General features: G+C 54.2%; 1 protein-coding gene across 1 annotated transcript in view; it reads right to left on the bottom strand.

Annotated features, from left to right (window-relative positions):
- Positions 1-371: 371 nt before the first annotated feature.
- The window catches only part of dve (SATB1_N and homeodomain domain-containing protein dve), a 61,231-nt gene continuing 38,415 nt past the window's right edge, over positions 372-23,187 (bottom strand). Inside the window, 5 exon segments of the mRNA XM_077661891.1 lie at positions 372-1,649; positions 1,651-2,082; positions 5,182-5,287; positions 6,680-6,806; positions 20,303-20,485. Coding sequence (XP_077518017.1) covers positions 504-1,649; positions 1,651-2,082; positions 5,182-5,287; positions 6,680-6,806; positions 20,303-20,485 — 1,994 coding nt within the window. The 3' untranslated portion in view covers positions 372-503.

Here is a 23,187-nt window from a genome sequence, read left to right as displayed (position 1 = left end):
TCAGTGTGCTAGAACAGCAACAAGCAATAAGACTACACCTGTCAGGCTTTCACGATGATTAATGCTGAAGGTGACAATGTCTAATCTTTGCATAATTTTTGTCTGACAGCAGTTTCTACATATAGTAACTTGTAAGATGAAGCTACAGTGGCTGAGCATGGCACCTGCCATATCATTGGAGCTTCCAAGGCAAAGGTGAAAACCGCAAGTGTGAATACACCCTTTGCATTGACACACAAAGGGTTTCTCATTGTGTAGAGTGCCAGCTGCAGCCATCTCTGCAGCTTCCAGACTGTACAGGGGTTGGTGATTGCAAGTGGCCCTAGGCACCACCTTCGGCCTCCGCCGAACTAACGACCGAGCCGGCGAGCGAGAGAGAGGAAGAGAGCGCGAGAGAGAGCGAGCGGGCAAGCGAGCGTCTTTCGCACGCAGCGTGGCGGCCAACCGCAGTCTGACTAGGAGTCCTCCCGCACGACGGCGAGCACGCCCGGCGACGGGTGTCATCACTGCACGCTCGCCTGCGCTGGCGGCGGCGACGACGACGACCGGACACCCGCGTCCCGGGGCGAGCTCGCCGCGCTCGCCGAAGCAGCGATCTCGCCACCGGAGCCCGCCGCCGCTGGCCGGGGCCCGGGTGAGGCGGAGGAAGGCCTTTGCGGCTGGGCGCCTCCGGTGGCGAGCCGCTTGCACTTGGCCCGGCGGTTCTTGAACCAGAACTGCACGTTGCGGGGCTCGAGCCGTGGGAACCGCTTCCGGTACGGAGCACTGTTCAGCTCGTCCGTGTGGCGCACGATCTGCGCGTGCGAAGGGTGCGTGTTGAGCGCGAACCAGCGCTCCAGCCGCGGCACTTCCGTCACCGGGTCTATGAAGGTCCGGTTCCGCTTGCGCCGCTCGTCGCGAAGCGTGCCCGGAGACTCGACGCGCGCCGCCGCTCCCGACGTCGTGGCCGTCGTTGTCGTCGTCGTCGCCGCCGCTGCCGCCGCCGCGCTGCTCGGGCACCTCGCTTCCTCGTCTTCGCTGTCCTGGGGCGTGTCGTCGCCACCTCCGCCGCCTTCGTCCTCCTCCATGTCGCTGCTGCCCTGCGAGTCCCGGGGCTCCTCTTTGACCAGGTCTCCGTTCCGGCCGCGCATCGACAGGTCCAGCGTCGCCTCGGGGCTCGGAGGGGGCCAGTCGTCCTCGTCTTCGAAAGAGTCCTCGTGCATCATGGCCACTGCGCCGCCGGCGGCAAGCGCCGCGGCGGACGAGGCGAACCCGTTGCTCCTGTGCTGGCGGAAGCCGTCGTCCGAGTCCTGCGTCGAGTCTAGGCCGCAGTCCCAGGCGGGGCTCCGCAGGGGAGGCAGGAACCCATTGCTCAGCATGGTCGGCGGGGCGCCGTCGCCGGGTGCTGCGCCCAGGGAGGCGCCACCACCGCCGCCCGAGGAGACGCCGGAGAAGAGCTTGAGCTCGGCCCGCTTGTGCGCCGCCCGCGCATTCTTGAACCAGTACACGACGTTGTTGACGTCGAGGGGCTTGCGTCCGCGACGCGAGTCCAGCGCGTTCAGCTCGCGCACGTACTGCTGGATGGTGAGCCTCGACGGGTGCTGGTTCTCCGCGAACCAGCGGTGCAGCTTGGGCAGCTCGAGCTCCGGGTCGAACGAGGTGCGGATGCGGTGTGCGCGACGAACAGCCGCCGCCGCCGGAAACGCTGAGGGACTGCTGCAGACACGCCGACGGGTGCGTGATGGGCGGCGGCTGCTGCTGCTGCGCGATGGTCGGCTGGAGCCCCGGCGTTCCGGCCGGCGGCGGCGGCGGAGTGTTCATCAGGGGTTGTGCAGCGATCGAGGAGGCGGAAGAGGAAGGCGGCGGAGGCTGCGTCTGCAGTGGCGGCTGGGACAGAGTCAGCTGCAGCAGCCGAGTGGGCGGCGGCGCCGAGGAGACGTGCTTCTGCTGCTGCAGGTGCTGCTGCTGGAGCTGATGCTGGAGCAGCGCCACTTGGCGGCAGTGCTGGAACACCTGGTGCAGGTACCACTGGTCGAACTTCTTGCGCGTGTCCTCGGAGATCTCCCACTCGGGCTTGCCTTTGCTCAGCGCCGCCAGCGTCGTCTGTGGCGGCAAGAGGTCCGGGCACGGAGCGAGGGGAGGGGTGAGGGAAAGAAAACGGCATTCAAACGGGCGCGTACGCTGCCCGAACGCACCCTGCTGGCTCAGCCACCTGCGAGGCTTTTTCAACTGCCCTATAAGATCTCCTACTTTTGAACGCTAAGTTTGCCGTCTCGATAAATAGGCACCCAGCTTGCCTGCATTGATCGCTGCGGCCGTAGCGGCTCGCATCAGAATGAGGAAGTTACAACGAGACGTGCACGCACAAACTTTCGGGAAGTAAAATCGGCCAACTGAAAACGATACCACTGTAGAGACCGCTGCACAATGGTCGAGGGCATGGTCTTAAAGTAATGCCGCCACATGCACATGCACATCTGACCTGGCGAATCCTTGTCTTACATTGCTGCTCACGGCCAAGAGCGCCGCAACTGGACGACGCCAGGAAAATGAACCAGATTAACTTAGAATGACAGCTATTCTTTTTTCCTCCTGTACCTCCTACGAACTTGGGAGTTTCTGTTCCGCCATTATAAGCTGGGTGACAATAAAGGCTAATAAAGCTGATCTGCAATTACGCGCTCGATGCATCCTGGAGAGCAAAATGCCTACCAGCAGAACATGTGGAATGTGCACAAAGGAAGCTACATGTATCAGTACAATAGCAGACAATTCAAAAGCGGAGGCTTTTTAACACAGGTTTCACTTTACAAGCAAAGCCAAGACGGTGTACTACACGGTGTACTACAGCTACTCTCCCAAAGCTACCCCAGGGGTATGGGTTGCGGTCAAGAGAGTGTGGTCAGCGGGCTCTACGCATAAAGTGCGAGAAACAGCCACTGCCAGACGACAGGTCTCCAGAAGTCGTGCAGGGGCAGTTGTCCTCAAATACACGGCAAAGAAAATCTCCACAGTATACTTCTGGACCAGCAGCGCGGATCTGTTGTGACCTCCGTCTTATAAACGACAACCGGCTCACTGCCGCGTTAACCATGTCTAGGTTCCCTTGACTGACTGCAACCTGAGCACACAGCTTATGCTGGTGACGAGGGCCAAGGCGGCGGCGAAGGCCAACGGAATCCCGGAATAGGGAAGACCGACCACTGAAGCTTCTATCTCTCCCCCACCCCCTACGCCCTAAATTTTCTTTTCCCAAAAAAATGTTTTCACTACTACTACTACTGAGCTCTATCCGAATGGGGAAAAGCTTGCAAGGTTTCACCAGCCACCGCTCAAATAGGTATGCAGACGTCCTCCTAAGTGGAAGTGAGCAGTGCAGTTTCGTGTAATTCCAGTGCCTCCAGCAAAGCAAACACCTCTCGGTGCTCCCACACTAATATCTGCGAACGAGAACAAAAAACTGCACTCTAAACAAATGGGATAAAAAGGGAGTAAAACTTTCTTACTCCCTTTTTACTCCCATATAGGTGTATTTGTGTTTAGAGTGTGCGGAGACCTGCGTCACCGAAATAGCTACAAAATTTTCGATTCGGCTCGAGGAAAACAGGAAGCTGAGCTAAATTTTGCACCAGAGCACAAGCGGCGCCACTGCATCCTGTCCTACAGCTGCCTCGCTGTGGGCCTAGAAATCAAGTACAGCTAAACACTCGCAGCCGAGCGACCGGAAGGCATTATGCCTGCGAATGACAGCGCCAGGTGCAGACGCGAAAGCAGGCAATTAATTTCCGGAGGCATATAGAGACTACAATCTTCCTCATGCTAGAATTTTCTTTTTCTATGAAAGGGGCAATTTTCGCTGCAAGCGGCCTACGCTCAAATCTGTTCGCTGTGTCTTCTTCTACACATGGTATCCGCATGGTAACGATAACGAACAAGCAACCCCCCCCCCCCCCCCCCCCCCAATTCCCTAATTAATCCACCAGCGAAAACTCGCACAATAGGTGAAACTTCGGTGCTTTTAGCTCCGTACTCGCACTGGGTTTTGCGCGCTGACTACACGCAATCGCTACTGGGCGCCGCTAAGCTACAAGGCTCAGAAGATTAATTTATTACACGCAAATGTCACCACGGGCGGGGCGCACCGCGCACAGAGATGGCGAGGTGCACAGGTCTTCTGCGCGAGAGTTTAACCATTTATACACCTGTGCTCTTTTTCTCTGCCTCCCGATTTAGTGATCACAACAGAAGTGCCTTAGTACAGCAACCGTATCCCCGCGCCTGGAGCAAGCCAACATTTCTCGTTGCACTAGCATGTATGCATCGCATTTATTCTCGAGTCACTCACAATACGCCCAAAGTTCAACAAGCCGATCTTGGCCCCTGTAGCTTGCTTAAAAACTGAAAATGACAACCTACTCAGCCTATAGAAGAACACATCGCCATCAGCCTATGTCGACTGCAAGAAAGAGGTCTCTCCCACTGAACTGCAATTAGCCCCACACTGCGCCAGCTGCGGCCACCCTATTCCCGAAAACTTCCTAATCTCATGCCCTCCTGACGTCCTGCCACCACTTGCTATGTTTACCTTCTTCCGGAACAAGGGCGGATACATGGGCCACTTTTGGAGGGGACGGTTGTGGGGGCGAGGGTAGGGCCGGTCTCATTTGAACATGTATTTCTTGGACTGTCTTTGGTTGACAGTATAAGTTTCAACATGATTTTGCTATGTAAAATTTCACGCTTTGGAGGGAAGGGGGCAGGGGGGCCTAAATCCGCCCGTCCTGGACTCCGTGCCGTTGCTAAAGGAACCAGCAGTTACCTGCTGTCCGCATTACGAGCGTTGCCCGAGTCCGTTCCCTCTTCTTGGTTTCATCTAGAATGCCACAAACTCGCGTTTGTTCCTTGACCAACCACACTCTCTTCCCGTCTCTAAACGTTACCCCTTGTTTATCTTTCTGTTCTGTTTTGTACGAATTATACATTCTGAAAAGATGCAGCAGCAACTTAGAATGCCCAAAAAGCACAAGAGAACATAAAAGGCGTTCGATGACAATCGCACAGCTCCCTCTGTCTTCCATCAGTTTTAACAAACAAAAAAAAAACACTACCAATGGCCGTGAAACTGCAGCAATGCGACAAGGGCTACCGCGCAGCGTCCAGAGTATAGGGTACAGGAGAAATGGGGCGTGCACAACAACATACCTGGTCGATGGGGCAGCCAGAACTCAGCAGCAGCGAGTGCGACTGAGCCAGCAGCACCTGAAGGAGCTTCTCCTTCACGTCGTTCACCACGTTGGGCTTGGGCCGGCTGCAACGACCAACAACACCGCGCTGGGGTGGTTCGCACGCAGCGGCCACTTACGTCTCGCGGCCCGCTCACTCGCTCACGCTCTCTCTCTCTTCCCCGCATTCGCCGGCCGAAGGACTTACGGTGGAACCAGAGACTGCCCTCTGTCTTCCGTCTACCGAGGGCGCCAACAAGGCAGACAAACCGCAGCAAAGCAGGGGCTTATCACTAAAGCGCAGAAACACCGTAGTGTCTCCGGCCTATAGGGGGATCTGGAGGATCGGCACGTGTTCTAGGAAGGGTACCGGTAACCTCGAGGTAGTGCGAGCACTTCGAACGACAGCACCATTAACGGGTGCGTTAGTACGAAAGAAAATGACTTACACTAACGGAAACCTGTGCCATCGTGGGCACAGTGTCTGACTTTGTGGCCGTGGCCATTTCTGAGACGCCCAGGTTGGAAAAACCAGCTCCTCCGGGCCCTGGAGGACCTGGTCTCAATGAGACCGGGGCGCCAAAAATGGCCGCAGCGAGCGAAAGACGAAACTAACTTCGTTAGCTTCGTTAGTTTGGCCTCTTCTACACTCTTAAACAGAAATGAGTAAAAATGTAGTAAGCTGCCCTTTAGCGCCCTCCTTTTTATAGAAGGGAGTACGTTAGAGTACACCTTATTTGCAAATTTCTCTTGTACAACGCGTAGCTAGCAGAGGCACTAGGACCAGCCTATATACATCATGGAAGAGTCGGCAACCATACACAACAGGCGTTCACAAAATGCCCTGCCGTAGGAGCCACTACGATCCGACTCGAATGTGATGTCAAGAACCGCGTACTTTTTATTTTTCAGCATGGAACTACTACGCACACTAACATCGACAGTGAGCAGACGCCATGCAGCATGCCACTTACAACGTGCTGTCACATACTGTCCCGATACATAAGAAGCAGCACATACTTCCTGCTTGGGCCAAATTTGGTCTGCAGTATGACTAAATAAATCTAATTGCTACAGCAATTGTTTTAGCGCTCCGGATGCCATGGTTTCCCATTGCAGCATAACACGCGTCATTACTGCTCCAGCGTCTACTCTCTTAATGATACCGTTTGTAGGCGTTAGTTGTTCAGGACACCTCTGTCGCCAAATACGGCGGGAACGCAAGTCTCTCTTTTATCCGTGACGGGTGAGGCGACAGGTTAATCCCGAACCCTGTGGATTATTAGGTTCCGCATAGCAAACTGAAACCGCGCAAGATTCGTTGTGTCGCGTACAGCTCGCACGCTGACGAGTGTTAGCCGGCAGCCAAAAGGGGCAGACTGAGGGCGACGCGACAACCAATTCGGAAGTTCCAGGAACAGAAGCCGGGCAGCAGCGTAAACTGAAAGGAGCGCACGCACGCTCTGCAGAGCACGCACCTGTACAGGCGTATCCTGAGCGTGGCCACCTGCACCAGGTCGCTGAGCATGTCGCCGACGGTGGCCTCCGGCAGCTCGGTGATCTGGTCGAAGGAAAGGGGCTTCCAGTTTTTGATCTGCACCACGCCTGCAGTACACACACACACATGTGGGAGTCCGGCACAAAAAAAAAAAAATAATAATTGGTTTTTGGGAAAGGAAATGGGGCAGTATCTGTCTGGTATATCCTTGCACATCCTGCAGCAGCGCCGTAAGGGAAGGGAATAAAGGTGGGAATGAAAGAAGAAAGGAAGAAAGGTGCCGTAGTGGAGGGCTCCGGAATAATTTCGACCACCTGGGGATCTTTAACATGCACTGACATCGCGGCGCCTTAGCGTTTTGCCACCATCAAAACGTGGCCGCCGCGGCCGGGTTCGAACTCGGGAACTCTGGATCAGTAGCCGAGCGCCCTAACCACTGAGCCACCGCGGCGGGTTCAGGCACCCCCCCACACTCTTCTTTATGTATAGCGCAGGCACAAAGAGCTGCTCGTACAAGAACAGCGCATGTGTACTTGGACACGGAATACAAAGAGGTACAGTATATAAAGAGCGAAATTTTTCGAGGTCCGCCGGTTGCTAGTAAGCTAAAGTGGGATGCAGGTTCACGAAGGTGGTCTGCATCAACGCTACAAGCGAACGCAAGATGTACTACAAGAACGAAAACGGCAGTGTGCCATTCCAACCACGCATCCAAAAAAGACTGGTTCTTCAAGGCCAGTGACTATCAATACTGTAGCGTTACAATGTCGAAAGCGCTTCAGAGTTTTTTGACCACGTAGCGAAGGTGGAACAATGCGCACAAACTACTTTCACGCAGCTCCAGTTCGCTGACGACATGCCCAAGCTATACTTCATAAAAAATAAGAAATGTAGAATGTGCGTGCGTGGGTTCCAAATGGAAAGAATTGAAGCCCCCATCCCCGCCTGGCAGCATTGGAGTTCCCCTTCAAGCTTCCCTTCGTCGCAATGCATCCCTGGTATGCAGCAAAGCTTCAAGTAGGAAATTCGAGCAGTGGGTGGCTGCACCCCTATCACATTCAGATCAAAGTGACTGTCGGCGACTGCCGCTTTTCAGGTACCGTCTTTGCCAAAACTGACCAGGCTGCATGGTTTCCTTCTCACCTGTGTTAGTGGAGCCCTTACTGCTTCCTTAAATATCGAAAGGTCTTGGAAGGTGGGGACAAGGGTTTACAGCGGTTTAGAGCTAGATGGATGGCTCAAGTGCCCCACTATGCGACTGAGAAGCATACCGTGCACTGCAGCCTGGTTACTTCGGGCGAAAACAGTACATTCATGCGGGCTAGTCGCTAATATCCTGAGACTGGACGGCCCATTCGTCACAGTCGCGGAGCCCGAAACACGTCGAAAGAGGCTCACTTGGGAAATTTGCCCGGCGCCCGATTCTTCTGCGGCACATAATACCTCAAAACTCCTCAGCCAATCAGAGGCATGCTCCGGGGTATCATGCCGCAACACTGTTCAATCTGGTTTCCTGTTAAGGTGCCCTTCATCATCGGTAGTTCTCGTAGTAGTGCTCTCTGATATTGCCCAAGACAGCATTTAGTGCGTGCGTGTTTTTTTCAACTATAAAAATTAAAGGTGCACTTAAGTCTTCTTACGTGCGAAAATGCGAAAGCATTTCGGTTTTCGTAGATCCCCCCCCCCCCCAGCTGTTACTATATCTTCTATACGGTTTCTGCACACCATTACACTCTAACTTCCGCTGTATTATGAATTAATTATTAACCAATTAATTTCTTTGTTATTTTTATTCTTCGTTCGATTCTGGAGGAAACACTAGTAATTTGCCAATTTCGCGAATTATTCGGAGTAATTAGCAATTCAATTGCCTTATTGTTTCAGTGTTTTATTTGTTAATTAATTGTTTGGTAATAGTTTTATTTGGTAATTTTCCGTTCAATCATTACAAACCATTACAAATCATAATTACTCTTACTGGACTATCGACAGTTCATGAGGGCACGCTCTGTCCACACTTCCTGTCCGCAGCCCGTAGTGACGCATCGTGTCCGCGCCAGTCAAGAGGCAAGGTTCAATATTTCGGATTGAACTGATGCTTGGTGCGTTGTATACGTATTCGGCCTGGACCGAGCGCACTATGGTGGAGTGCTCGTCTTCTAAGCCTCTTCTGGCTCCGCGCGAGGTTGAAACATGATCCGGGTTTGTAGAGTAGGACTACCATTGGTGTCTATAAGCGCTTTCTCAGGCCGCAGCGGTGGTCCGGGCAAGACAGGCCGCCACTGACCATACGAGCATGCCTCCAGGCCAATGGAGCCAAGCTTGACATCGGGCTGTCAACGTGGCATTCAACCTCTGTACTCAATCCGTCACTCCCCCAGCTTCGCACTCTAGAGCAGCACCAAGAAAGTGCACAGCAGCATCGTTTGAGGTTAGGTTAGGTTAGGTCAGACCACATATATATCCGCGCTTCTGTCGAGCAACGATGTGGAGTTTGTAGACCAGAGCAAAATCGTTGCGGCGTAGAAAAACCGGCCTTCCCGAGTGAACTGCACGTCTCACAATGACGACCAAACACGGAAGAAGCTACCGAATGCAAGATAAAGACGTTGCCTTCAGAGTTGGTGGCATCCGCGCGCTCAAGAAGCATATGCCGCTGCCGAGGCCACCCTGAGACGCGCTAGTGGCAACGCGCGAATAACGAACGTGTGAATCTCAAAGCGATTCGCCACGTAAGACGGAGGCCGCCTTAGCTCGTCTCGACATTCATGCCTCTCTTTATTCTGTTTAATCCCACCACCTATTCCCCGAAACAGACCCGGATTTGGCACCGGCGCCATTAGAACAGCAGCAGTAGAAGCAAGGTGTACTCAAGATGAGAGGAAAAAAAAGAGGAGGGGGGGGGGGGGTAAAACCGCTAACAGACCCGTCTCCACACGTTTTTCTCCACGCAGCCAAAGATCCGTTCCATTGGCGCGAAACGAGCAAAAAAAAAAAAATCGATGCGGCACAGGAACCTGGCAGGAATATAAGGGGGGATCCATAGAGATCGGGTGAGAAGGCGACGACGGCGGGGGAGGAGAGGAGGAGGAGGAGGGCTCCACGCGGTGGCGATGTAAAACCGTCGCGCGGGGATTAAGGAGAGCGGGGCCGCCCGGGATCCGTGCTTGCCGAGGCAAGATAATCTCCGGCCACCGTCCTCGCCTCCGCCGCGACATCCACGCCCTCCTCCGGCGACCCGGCTCGGTCGGGCAGAAGGAAACAGCCGAGCTCTCGAAGAGGGGAGAACCGAGAGAAGGAAAGGAGGAAAACCCGATTACATCTGTTCCTAAATTTCAAAACGCCGCTCATGCATAACCAATGAGAAGGCGCAGCCAAAGACGACGATCCGCCGCAAAGTCGCGCTGCTCTGCTCGTTCGCCGAGACATCTCCCCCGAAACCATCCCACGGTACGCGCTCATCTATACACGCCTCCGCAAAACGAACGCCGCCGTCCTGACGACGAGAAGGCAAAGAAAAAAAAGAGACCGGCTTTCCCTAACTAACGCGGCCCGCTAAACAAGAATCAGCCCGAGGAGGGATAAAGGGAACAAGATGGGGAAGAGGAGGAAGATATAACGGGACGTTCGCCGAAAACGAGTTCCTCCACAAGGGGGGGGGGGGGGGGGGGGAAGAGTGAGAGAGAGAGATAGCGAGAGCACGCGAGCGCAAAATCCGCGAATAATAACGGCTCCGTGGCACGGCCCAACGCAGCAGCGGCGGCGGCTTGGGGCCAAAGCCGATACTTACGAATGCGCGGATAAGCAGCGGCGGCGACGCCGCGGAATCAACGGGCAAAGCGCGCGCTGGCATACGCGGCAGAGGTCCACGCGCCACGGAGGAGGAGGAATTTTTACGCGGCAACGAGAAAGCTATCCGCCTGTGCGCCCACCCTCCTCTCCCGTGCACGCAGCGAAAGAAAAAGGAGAGAAATGGACAAAAAAAGGGGGAGGGGGGATAGCGAAGCAGCTCGGGCGCGAAAAGGTCGCGGCGGCGTTTTGCGCGGTGACGGCGGAGAGGCCCGGCAGCTTGCTCCATTTTTCCTTTCCAATTCTTTATTTCTTCCCACTCCGGCCGTGTCGGGTCTCGGGATGAACGGCTACACTCGCCAGAGGTTGTGTTTGCTTTCGTGCCGCCGTTCCTCCCCTTCCCCTCGGCGCTTATTTGCTCGCGTCGTTCGAACCGTCGTTATTTCTGCCTGCAGCTCCGTTCGGCCGCGCGCATATGCCCGCGGTCTTAAGATAATGCGGCCGCCGGGGGCAACTGCGACGGTATGCACGCGACGGCGGCGCTCGCTCTGCATGCACGTTCCCCGCGGAAAGCAAAGAAAGCACGCGCACACACAAAAAGAAGGCGCAGGGCGGAGCCGTGATCCGTATACGTGAACACATTTCGAGCAGGTATAAGGACGACGGATGCCGCGCGAGGAACTCATCGGATCGGCTACCCCCCCTCTCGCTTCTGCGATCTCGCGCGCACATAACAGCGGAGATGCAGCACCCTTCGGATTATGCGAAGCGTGACACACAAAAAACACAGGCACATACGCCTGCATGCGCGCGCGCGAGAGAGAGGAGTGTCTGAGGCTTTCATCTCTCTCGGAATCTCAGCACCAGCAGGCAGTAGCAAGAGCGTCGTTTTGCGGCGCAGTCGGGTTTACACCACCATTAGTGCCCGCTACCGCGTCGCTGGCGCTAATTTGAACCAAATGAATAAAGAGGCATAAGTTACGCGTTCACACACGGCGCAGTATAGTTACCGCCGGAGCGAGGACGAGACCACCACGATGAAGGGAACTGGCGTTCACGGCTGCTTCGCGCAGGAAGACACACGGCTTTGTCCGAAGTCTTTCTCCGTAGCGAGCCACGCCGTCGTGCTATCACGCGAGGTGCCGCAATGCCCATTGACAATAACAGCGTCGGCCGCAGGGCACCAGTCCGCGCGTGTTCGAATCCTACCCTCGCTTCGATGGAGGCGAGATGCAAAATAAAGAAGACGTACTACGGCTACCGAGATTTTGGTGCGCCTTGAAGAGGCACCCACACGGTCGAGACTAATCCGAAACATTCCGCAACGTCGTGTCTCGTAGTGTAACAGCGGGGTTTGAAGGTTTAAAAAAAAAATTGATTTTTTTTTCTTCCCTCGGCACGCGTGCTGTTTCCACAAGCCAGCTCGTTCAGCGCACTTGTAACTAGACGAACAACGTGAGATTCCGCGAAGCCTTGCCGATGCCACCTGCCCGAACGATCGCTCGGCTCACATTCGATCTCGCTTTCCAGATGCCGAAAAGTCCAATCCCGCACGCCTAATGCCACCGCGGAGGCGCAGTGCTAAAAGAAAGTAGAGCAAGGAGTGAGGTGCGGGGGAGAGGAGAGGGAACGCAATGCCTCAGAGGCCACCAAGTTTCTGCTTTTCTTTCCTCTCCGGGCCTCCCTCGACTCCGTTCTTGCGAGCCAGGGGGCGCTGGCTGAAGCAACAGCAACAGAGGCAGCCCGGAGGACGCCCGCCCCTTTTAGCGCATATGTGACGGGATTAGCGGATCAATAAACGTTGCTAAGTGCGGGTCGTCGCGCGCGTAAATAACGCACCCCCACGCGAACGGGGGAGGAGGTAGTGGAGGAGGAGGAGGAGGGACAGAGAAGCTGCGGCAACGCCGGCAGCGACTGTGACGAGAACGACATCGGAGAAAACCTGAAAAACAACTTGCTCTCTCCGGGACTCGAAAGGACCGGAAGTAGAGCGTGTTGCAAAAAAAGAAAGAAAAAGAAACGAAAACAGCGCTTTCTGCGTCGTTCACACGGGGTCATAAATATGCAGATTGCGCCCGTTCAAAAGAAAGCCAGCGGGGTTAATTATTAGCGCGCTTCGGCAGCCTGCAGTTCAGGAACAACTGCAGCAACAAAAACAACGGCAGTGCCGCGCAGGTTACCCGTGGTTATACTGTCGCTTCTCCAATCACGTCACTCGCATCTGCACTTGGACACAAACGCGCATCCCACGTAGAGCTCAGCTATTCCAAGTATCAAAACAGGTATGAATCAAGAGATTGGCGAGTTCTTTTACAAACTGCCTCATCATCATCATCATCAGAGTTAAAGGGACACCAAAAAGGAATACCAAGGCCAGGTATATAAAAATATCAGAGAAAGAAAAAAATCAGGGTATTCATATGCGATGCTTCCAGCAGTGCAGTCCCCTTTCAGCACAGAAAAAAAAAGAAGACGATACAATTTTTCTTGAAGAGTAATAGTCTATTAGTTTAGATATCAAGTTTACCGCTGGATATACCTCGGAAGCCACGGGTGATGACTCAGGGGAACAAACCTGCGTGCGGTCTTCGCACGCAGTTATACCTAGCCGCAAATTCAGCTGCCACGGTGAGGCGATGCTTTGGCGCAATGTTTCGCAAGGTGGCAGCCAGTGGAAAGGGGACTATAGTGAGGCACTATCCTCGCTGCTTTGAAATGAACCAAAAGCAAGCGTGACGACCAGTCGGGTGTCCTTAACGGGAGACCGGCCAACGCAATGAGGCAAGCGTATACATATCCATGAAGCTTGCCCCCCCCCCCCCCCCCCCCCCCTTCTCCGCTTTATGTGAACCGGAACAGGAGCCTAGTAAGCGGCGCAAAACGACGACGCGATGGTCCACTCGGCGACAGCAGATGTCGAAGGGAGAAGTATTGCAAAAGACCGCGACTAAAGGAAGAAAAAAAAAAAGAAGGGAACAGAATATATTGTATCCTTTTCTCGCAGCCAGAGGACGATACGGAAATGGAGGAGGAAGGACCCACTGAACTCAGTTCGCATGTACAGTTGGCCAAATCTTCAGCCGTCGTGCGCGACGACAGGCAAACTTGCGAACATATCAAATCTAAGCACAGGCTCACTAAGCCCGTGCTTAATATTGAGCGTTCCGCAAGTCTCTCTTCGTCGTAAAGCGCAGGAGCGCATAAAAAGTGGCCGTCGCGAACGCTAGCAAAAGATTTGGCCGGCTGTACAACCTCATATCTTCCAGCTACGGTCACTTATAATTACAGGCGACGCAGATGCGCTCCCAGATATCCAGAGACCAGAGGCAGCTTAAAACATTTGATCCCGGACACGAGCTGAAAATTTATATCCGAAAAATCGAGCAGACAAGCAAGCAGAAACACGGAGCCAACGAAAGCATTATTATAAGAAAGCGTGGTTAACACACTTAAAGATGTGGCAAGAAAAGGCACATCTCAAAATGACTGAAAAGCACCAAAAACGGGAGAGGAAGCTGCACTTATACCGCGGCGCACAAATGTACAAAACTCAGGCACGAACTGCAGAAAGAGTCATCAGTGTGAGACGGAGGTGGAAAACGGGAAGCGCGCCGGCACACGGGGGCCGCGAAAGAAACACGTAGATATATCACGTAGTCACGCGAATATCAAGGGCCCAGCGGCAGGCGTGGAATAGGTGCAATAGCATAGAAATACGACTAGTTTATACGTTTACTAAAACTCTAATCGATTCCGTCACTCTAGGGCTGATAAGGTAGAGCACATATAGCTCTGACACGAACTAAAGGGATCACTAAAATCTTTCTCTTCCTGACCAGCTCTGAACTGCGGCAGAGAAGGAGTCCCGGTACCACGGGTGCCGTCTTGTCCGAGGCCCCACCAATTTCTCCTTCACTATTCTGCGAATGCTTACCCACTGCACACTGTCGCTGCGCAGAGAAACAACCTCTTCAGGGGGCAAGCGAATTCCGCGTCGAGCGTCGTGCTTAACTCCGAAAGCTCCACTGAAGCGGATAGCCCTCCGAGGGCTGTCCTTAGCCCTGTAAGGACAGCCCCCTAAGGGTTGCCTCGTGCCATGTTAGGGGGTTTGCCCCCTCTGTATTTGGCAATAAACGTTTCCACCACCACCACCCAAAGCTGGGAAGCCGAACGGCTTGGGTGATACAATTACGCCCCTAAACATTTCCCTCTCTCCTTTCCATTCGCATTCCTCTGATCGGGCATTTTAGACTGACGGTTCACGTGCGCCGGCGCGCAAACCAAGCGACTTAAAGGGCAACTGAACCACTTTTTGGGAATTCTGGGACATTTAAGGATACAAATCTAAATCTATATAAGCTGTAGGTAAGCATGTAGTGTTTTTGCGTCAGCATTTAAAATAGTGACGTAATTGACGACTAAACTTTAGGCTTCTCCTCTAAGCACCGGAGGAGTACGGAGAATCTCGGTGTTACGCCACGGAAGTTAAATTAACTTGGTTGTTGGGGAAAGGAAACAGCACAGTAACTGTCTCACATATCTCGGTGGACACCCGAAACGCGCCATACGGGAAAGGACAAAGGAAGGAGTGAGAGAAGAAAGGGAGAGAAAGAGGTGCCGCAGTGGAGCGCTCCGGAATAGTTTCGACCACCTGGGAATCTTTAACGTGCACTGGCATCGCACAGCACACGGGCACCTTTGCGTTTCGCCTCCATCGAGACGCGGCCGCCGCGGTCGGGTTCGAACCCGGGTACTTCGGATCAGTAGCCGAGCGCTCTAACCACTGGAGCCACCGCGGCCGGTGACGGAAGGTAAGATTTCACGCTGCCGTCAACGACAACCTGCCGTGCCTCGTCGGATGCTGCCAAAAAACGCTCGGCGGGCTTTGCCTTTGGTGGAGTCGGTTTTTGAAGCGAAAAGCTTCACTACGCTAGTCAACACCGCGCTTCGCGCGAGCCGGCGTATGTCGGAGCACGAGTGATGTCACGCAAGGCGCAGGGGGCCGCCGCCGACTCCGTCGCCTGACCTTTCGCCGCTGCAGCGCGTGACGTCACGCGCGGCGCAGGTGGCCACTGCCGCGTGCTGTGCGTCATCGTTTGACGTTCGCCGCAAGCGCGTGTTTATCGCGGAGGCCGACTACATAACCGCTTGCCAGAGAATAGGCGTGCGCATTCAATATGGAAGGAGAAGAGAGGGATACTACCGATACAGAAGTGCTACCACGGGAGTTTGCTGAAAAGGAGCGAAGAAATGAAAGGCTGAAAGCCCAACGAGCGTCCGAGACACCCGAACAACGAGAAGAACGTCTCGCTAAACGACGCAGCAAAGCCGAGTCTGAAACGCCAGAAGTACGACAGGCACGTCTCGCTAAACGGCGTGAAAAGGAAGCTGAACAGCGACGTTCGGCCATGTCAGCTGAGAGTAGACAAGATGGTGAAAGTTCGGGAATCCAGGCTTAACCTTAGCTAAGCCCCAGCCAATTTTTTTTTCCTTCAAAGCAAGCATTTATGTTTGTTGCAAATGTACCGGTGCCGTTGTTGACGTCATTAAGCCCCCCCCCCCCCCCCCCCAAAAAAAAAAAAAAAAAAAAATTGGCGCTGTGCGCTGCGGTGAAACTTGAAGCCTGTCGCGATTTTATGCGGCGATTACGTCGCGGTTTCAAATGCTAGCTCAAAAGGGCTTCGCATGTTTTACCTGCAAGCTTCACACATTTGACCCCTTTAATCTCGTTGGCTTGTAAAAACTATGCAGTTACCCCTTGAGAAGACAGCTAAACCTTACTCCCCCACTTTTCGCCTATTGCCGTTCTGGCCTTTCTCTCTCATTCTTAAGCACGCACGCACGCACGCACCTATAGCTGCTCGTTTATTCATTTCCTTGCTTCCAGGGCAGTGGACGCTATGCTCACAGACGCCAGTAACCGCGCTGCCATCTGGTCGGTGAAGCGGTCCTAACCTGTGGCCCCCTTCCAGCCTTTCAGGGACACTGCTCAGCGCTGCAGCAGCAACGAGAACTGGCGCCACGGTGCATTCGTCCAACTTCAACGACCCTTGCACAAGGGTTAGGCCACAACACCATCGGGTACTTCTGGAGAAGGGTTTCCCAATTCTGTTCCGCGGTGGGGAGTGGGCGCTTCAGTGGTTGATCCAGATCGGATTGGCGAATTTCGCTGGATGTTCTCAAGCAACTCGCTCCCCTTTCTAGATCCGCGGAGCACAACCGCACTGCGGTGGAACTCCAAGAGTGCGGCGCCGTCACCTCCGGAATGGGCGGACAACGTATGCGTTTTCAGCGCTGTCTCTGAGACATCGCCGGATAACCCTGTGCGTTAGCGGACATACGGCGTCGTCGAATCGAGTAGCTATCGTTCTCGTCTGATTCAATTCGCATCGCGGTTGAAGTCCCAGAAGGCAGAGAAAAGATGATCTGAAGAAATTTTCTTGAGCTGCCTTCATAAACAGCCGCATATCATAAGGCCCAGAAAAATGCGGAGCGCTGCAGAAGGGGTCAACGACGTTCCATCACAAAGCGCCGATGAACACGAAAACTAGGCGTGAGGATGCTTCCGGAAACGGTTTCTCGTGGAAACGTCAGTCATGCTACTTAACAGACCATGCTTGCTTTGCGCTAGTCAATCATAGTTGCGTCGCTCTGTGCGAGACTGTGCTGGTTTGGTGCGGATTCAATGCCGCACTCGGAATCGATCAGTGGAGTTCGATATGAGTGGACGTGTCGCTTCGCCGACGACGCGTGGCGATTTCTAGAATCGTCTGCATGCTTCTGCCGCGAGAAACAACTCTACAATTAATTTCAAACTGCACACACTAAGACTCGGCGATTGATCGATCAACCTTCCTATCAATAACATTACGCTTTGTTCACCTTTCTGACTTTTTCTTGTCCACTGAACATGATGTAATAGGGAGACCCGAATTCAGACTCTTCCCAGTCCTGCACATATGGTAGTACTTACGTTTTCAAACAATGAGGATAATTTATTGTAGAACGGCAAGCGCCTAAGGCAACGTGTGTCGTTTTGTGTCTATTTCTTTACGCACGCGAATTAATGCCAATGAACAATCAACCAATTAATGGAATCGATGCTGGAGATTGGCACGATTAAAACCTTTAGCCTCAACCAAGACGTAGATGTACGGAACAGAAACACGCTTTCTGAGGTTGGCCCAAACGGCAGGACCATTTCACCGAACGCACGCTCCTGCCACTTGACACTGTAAAGGGCCACCTCACTGAGCGAGAGAGGACCACAGGGTGACGACAGGTGCCGCGAGGAAGCGTGGTTAGCACGCGTCGCTCATACCTGGGGAGCTTTTGTCGACGCCTCACGGAAATGAACATAAGCCACCGCGCAAGACAGTGACGCGGCAGGACCGATGAAAACAGGTGCACTGGGGGAGCTCAAGGAGAGAAAAAAAAAAAAGTAGGAACACTCCGCGGGAACTTTCTAAATAATATATCTCCCCAGGAACAACGGGGTGCGGGAAAATACACCAGAAGGGTTGACGAAGAAACAGTTACGCGGAATATAAGAACGGAGAGGCAGGATGTTACAGCCCTACAGATGAGGTGCTACCAGAGGTGTGTGGGAAGCAAAATAGAACAGAACCAAACAACCAACAAGGGAGGGGGAAAAAAAAAGAAGGAAACTTTGGCGGGGATAGAGTGAGGGCTTAAAAAGGAGAAGAGAGAGAATCGGAATGAACGGAGAGAAAAAAAGATATCCAGGGTTCACCCGGCGGCGGCGGCACTGAAGAGGTTCCTAATCCTCTTAGCATGGACGTATTTCCCAATACCGCTCGTCTATATCCCCTTTAGCTTCTCAGCACCGTCTAATCCGGACTTAAATAAAACATGGGAGGCCTAATGTAGTCAAGGGATTAGGCCGGCGGCGGGAGCCGGAGCCCCCGCGCGCTCGCCAAACACACCACTATAGTGGCGCACATCCGCACGCGGCGGACGCACCAACACACCGCTCCGCGCATTTCCCTGGCGAGCACCCACGCGCACCTACTACCGAGCGACCGCTACTCCGCACGGCTCCCCGCAGTGTATACACCGCACACGTGCAGCGCCTACCTACACACAGCAGGTTCTCTCTCCCTAAAGCGGTAACAGGGTGAACAGAAAAGGGAATACGGCTGTCCGCGCGCACGCGGGCGGTGCAGTAGCGGAAAGCCCCGAGAGGGTTTTCCAAGTCCTCCTTTCCCGCCTTCCTCCTTTTTCTTACATCCGTCGTCATCTCCGGCAGGTTCTCGCACAGTGCGCGGAGGGCGATGTGTTTTTCCCTGGGCGCCCCTATCCCTAATCTCGTCAAGGTGAAACCGGCAGATGGCGGCCGACCCGGGCCCCCGAGGTGGGATGAAGGGAGGGGGGGGGGGGGGGGGGGGGGGGGGCGAGACCCGGGTCGAAGAGGATCGCGAAGCGCGCTTATCCTTTCCGGCTGCGCTCTCTTTGTTCTATCCTTCCGGCAGGGAGCCTCCTGCATGCTGCCCGGCTCCCTCTGCCGAGGAGTCTGGGCCGTCGAGGGTGCAGCACGTATGCGCGGTGAGGGAGGAGGACGCCCTGAATACTGGATAGCGCGGAAGAGGCAGGGATAAGCGGGGGATGCTGGGGGCGGCGCGAACGAGCGCGCGCACCTCCCAAATCCCGTTAGCCGGGGCCGATCCGCGAGCGCGCGGCGGAGGTGCGGATTAGGGCGCTGGAGGAGGATGAACGGGAGGCTCAGGCCCAGATGCGAGACGGAGAGAGCGAGCGACAGCGCGCCGCCCGGTGCGGCGGCGACGCCAGAGTGCGCCACGTGACCCGCTCTTCTTTTCATTCGTTCGTTTATTTTTGCCCGCTCTCGCATAAACGAGCGGAAAAGGGGAAAACATAGAGAGAGTAGTAGGGGGAGAAGAAGCGGAGCGGCGGCCGTTCGGGATCAAGAGAAACACAGTGAGTCCCGTCCCCATCCTCATACCCCGACGACAGCCAAATTCCAGTTCCGCTCGCCTCGTTTACGGCTATCCATACGCGCGGCGCGGATTATGTAAACGTAGCGGAGGCGGCAGAAAACAATTTGCGAAGCTCGAGGAATTTCGCGGTGAGGGTGTGTATGTTTTCCTGCCCCCCTCCATTCGCTAAACGCGATGCACTAGGCCGTCGCCGTGCGGAAGTGGCGATGACAACGAGGAGGAAAGAGTTCACGTGCCTATAGTTTGTCACATGCAGTCCCGAAGAAAGGACTGGAAAGAGACGCAGCGCGAGGTTGCGACCGCGAATTTCATGAGTGGCAAAGTAACTGATCTGGGCGGGCAAATAACGAACACAGGACTCGCCTTTTTGCAGTCGAGCAGGGATAAGGATCTAAGATACCTTTTTTTTATCGCACTAACAGTAGTAGTGTAATTTCGCAAAAAAAAAAAAGAACGGCATTGTTGGCGTTCTCGCGCAGCCTCGGAGAAAGTGTAGAGGAGGCTAGCGGAGATGACGAAACTGAAGAGGAGAACAGTGGATATGAGGAGAGTGGAATTGGGATGTGAGGAGGAGGAAATCAGATAGGGCGAGGTTAAGAGGAGGAAAGTGTAAAGGAGACAAGTGGAGAGGGGGGGGTCACTGCTAGTGGAGACGCCGCCGCATCAATCAGAGCGATCTCCTGTAAATTTTTAATCGCCGACAGTAGAACGGTTTGCTCAGCCTGCTGCTAATACACGCCGTTTCAGCTTTCATCGCGAGATACCGCGGACGCGTAGGCACAATTTCGACCACCGCCACCGTGGACGAATGAAGGAGGAGGGTTAAGTAGTAGACGCACCCTTGGCGCAGATGGCCTCCGAGGGCGAGTAGCCTAGCTTGGTCAGCGCGGTGCGCACCAGGTCGGCGAAGAGCGCCGCGCTGGGTACGATGGCGTAGCTGTCCACCTCCACCGACGGCTGCTGGCTGTCCGTCTGCGGGCTGGGCACCCGCTCCACCACACAGTGCACCGGCAGAGTCTTGCCTGCGATAAAGAAACGATAATTTGAAGAAAAAAAAACAACGCTCACCACCTTCTGATACAGTGAATATCAGCGCTTGTTGATTGCATGAAATGTTCAGACGATTTTATTGGATCCCCTTCCCCGAGGCTGCATACAGGAGCCCCAGTTCACTTCACGCGTTTCCTGCGTTTTGCTGGCTCCCGTTTCGAGGTCTCGGAGAGCCTCGGCACCCGTCGCTGCCGCGCCATTGCGTTGCGCGCTGCTAGGGCTAGAACGCGGCAACGGACGCTTTCCATCGTGCTTTGGACACAGCGCGTTCCAAACTGGTGCTTATCGCTTGTCGAAACCCGAAAGCACGGGGTTCAGAGCATGGAAACCGTTCCGCCTCGTCCATGGCACTTCTTAACGAACGCTGCGACTGACCTGGCACGTCGGTGAACCGGTTCTCTGCACTGGGTTCGACTGACCTGCCACGACGCTCCAGCGAGTCTCCACAAGGCGGTCCGTCACACCCAGCGTGGGCGCCGCACGTCTGTGATTGCCATCATCACACGTGGAGAGCGTACGCTGCGGCGTGACGTACGTCTCGCCCTGCTCCACCTGTCATGGTGCGCGCCCTTGGCTCTTCTCTTCCCCCAACTCCCACTTCTCTCACTTGGCACCTGTCACGGTGGTCATCATGTGTTCACGGACGCGACGCCGCAGACGCGGACGACGTCACCATTAACAGCTAGTGCTGAAAAAACTGCGGATGCAGAAGCGACTATGTGCGAATCGAACGGGTATACGCGGCGTTCAGCTTATCAGTTGCAAAGGATGCGGCGGCAGAAAGTATGAACGAACAAGAACGACTGCCTTGATTCAGTGTACGCACACGCCGCACGAGTTGAAATAAAATCCACGTGATCGGAGGAAAAAGACGACGGGGCGGAAGAGCTGAGCGAACGACGGCCGCGGCTGGATCATCCCGAATGGGGAGAAAGGAACGGATCGAGCGGCGACAGCTGCCAAGTTCACGCGAAGATGGGATTGAGCGCGGGGCTCGACGGGAACGGCTTCCCGCGACCAGACAGCGGAAGAAAAGGGAAAACAAAACGAAGCGAAGACAAACCTCGCTCGCAATGACCCCGATTCCGAACGGACGGCGGAAGAGAAAGGCCACCTAAAGTGAATGACGCATGAAAACAGAAGCAAAGAGAGAAAACACCAGGAATGAGGGAAAATAGGGAAGACAGAGAGAGAAAGAACAGGAGCGTGGGTGAGGAAACACAAAGACGCACACTGCGGTGAGCCAGAGACACAGCAGACAGCAAAACCGAACGGCGAAGAAACAGCGGGCGCGAACTCAATACAAAAAAAAAGGGGGGACGAGAGAAGGGGATGCACAGAAAGAGGAAGCAAATAAAATCTCAAGAAGACAGGAGGAGAAGGAACAACAGACAAGGCCGTATCACCTAATGAAGGCACGTGAAGCCGACGACAGAAAAGAAAAAAGAAACGCACACGCCAAACCATAGGCTGTAGTCGAGATAGTAGTATTAGGCAGGGATACCGAGTAAAGGCGGATAGGATGAGTAACAAATAAGAGAAGCTCCTTCTGATCCCAGAAAGAAAGCACACGTAAGAACGCGAAAGGAGGAGAAAAAAAAAGGGAACTAAGCCAAAGAGAGGGAGAGACATCCTCGCGCGACGTCCTTGTCCGGCCCCGGGGGATCACCGGCCAAGACGCGGTGGTGACAGGAATGGGCCGGGACAGAAGGGAAAAAATAAAGACAGGGAAGAAGGGAACGTGCGAGCCAAGCCGCGGGGAAAAAAATTGGGGAGATCTCTGTGGAGCTCCGCATTCCCTATAGGGGCTGGGATAATCCACGCGGTCTCCTCTCGTACGAGGGAGGCGGGAAATGAATAGAAAGAGAAAACAGCACGCAGGCAGGCAAGAAAGAAACTCGCCTGCGCAACACGCGGACGAGGAGCGCATAGTATCCGGCTACTCGAAGGCGGCCGCACGGCGAGGTGGTAAGTTTGGGAACGAATACAAATAGGAAGGAGATAAAAGTTAAAATAGACTAATGGGCGCAGCAAGCAACAGTAGGCCTCTAGAATTCTGTTGGTCTATCCTCAAGAAGTTACTATCACCACATTTTTGCCTTCGTACTCTCCGCAGGTAGTTTGCCGCACGCGCCAAATTAATGTTATGGCTATAATGGCAGATGGACCTGTGGTTATACCAACTCTTCAACGAAACTAGTAAAGGAAGAAATAAGTCCTCCACATTACGTGCCCCCCCCCCCCCCCCCCCCCCCCCCGAGCTCCATTTCCTCGATACTCTCGATTCCCAATGGGATATCAATAGTTCATTTCCTAATGGCGAACATTTCTAACTGACCTTCTTTTTTATTTTCTCCAGGCAGACTAATCAAACAAAGCATTTACAAGGGAGATGTGAAAAACGTTCCAATTAAAGGGTCCCCCAGCTCTTTTCGCCATATTCCGGGCCGCGACGACTAAAAAAAGAGAACACGAAAGCTCCCCCCCCCCCCGCCCTCTCGGCTTCTTTATTGACAGCACCAAAAACACGTCCCAGCTGGATAACACCCTAAATGGCAAAGAGATGATCACGGAAGATTTCGATTACGACATAAAACGACGACTGCGACATCGCTTGCACAGAAGAGAGCCCGCAATTGTAACTACCACTGCAATATAGACTCGGAAGTTGCGC

This window comes from Amblyomma americanum, chromosome 4, assembly GCF_052857255.1.
Source record: "Amblyomma americanum isolate KBUSLIRL-KWMA chromosome 4, ASM5285725v1, whole genome shotgun sequence".
In the NCBI taxonomy this organism is placed as follows: Eukaryota; Metazoa; Arthropoda; class Arachnida; order Ixodida; family Ixodidae; genus Amblyomma; species Amblyomma americanum.
Note: the sequence above shows the minus strand (reverse complement) of the source record. Positions and strands in the feature narration are given on the sequence as shown.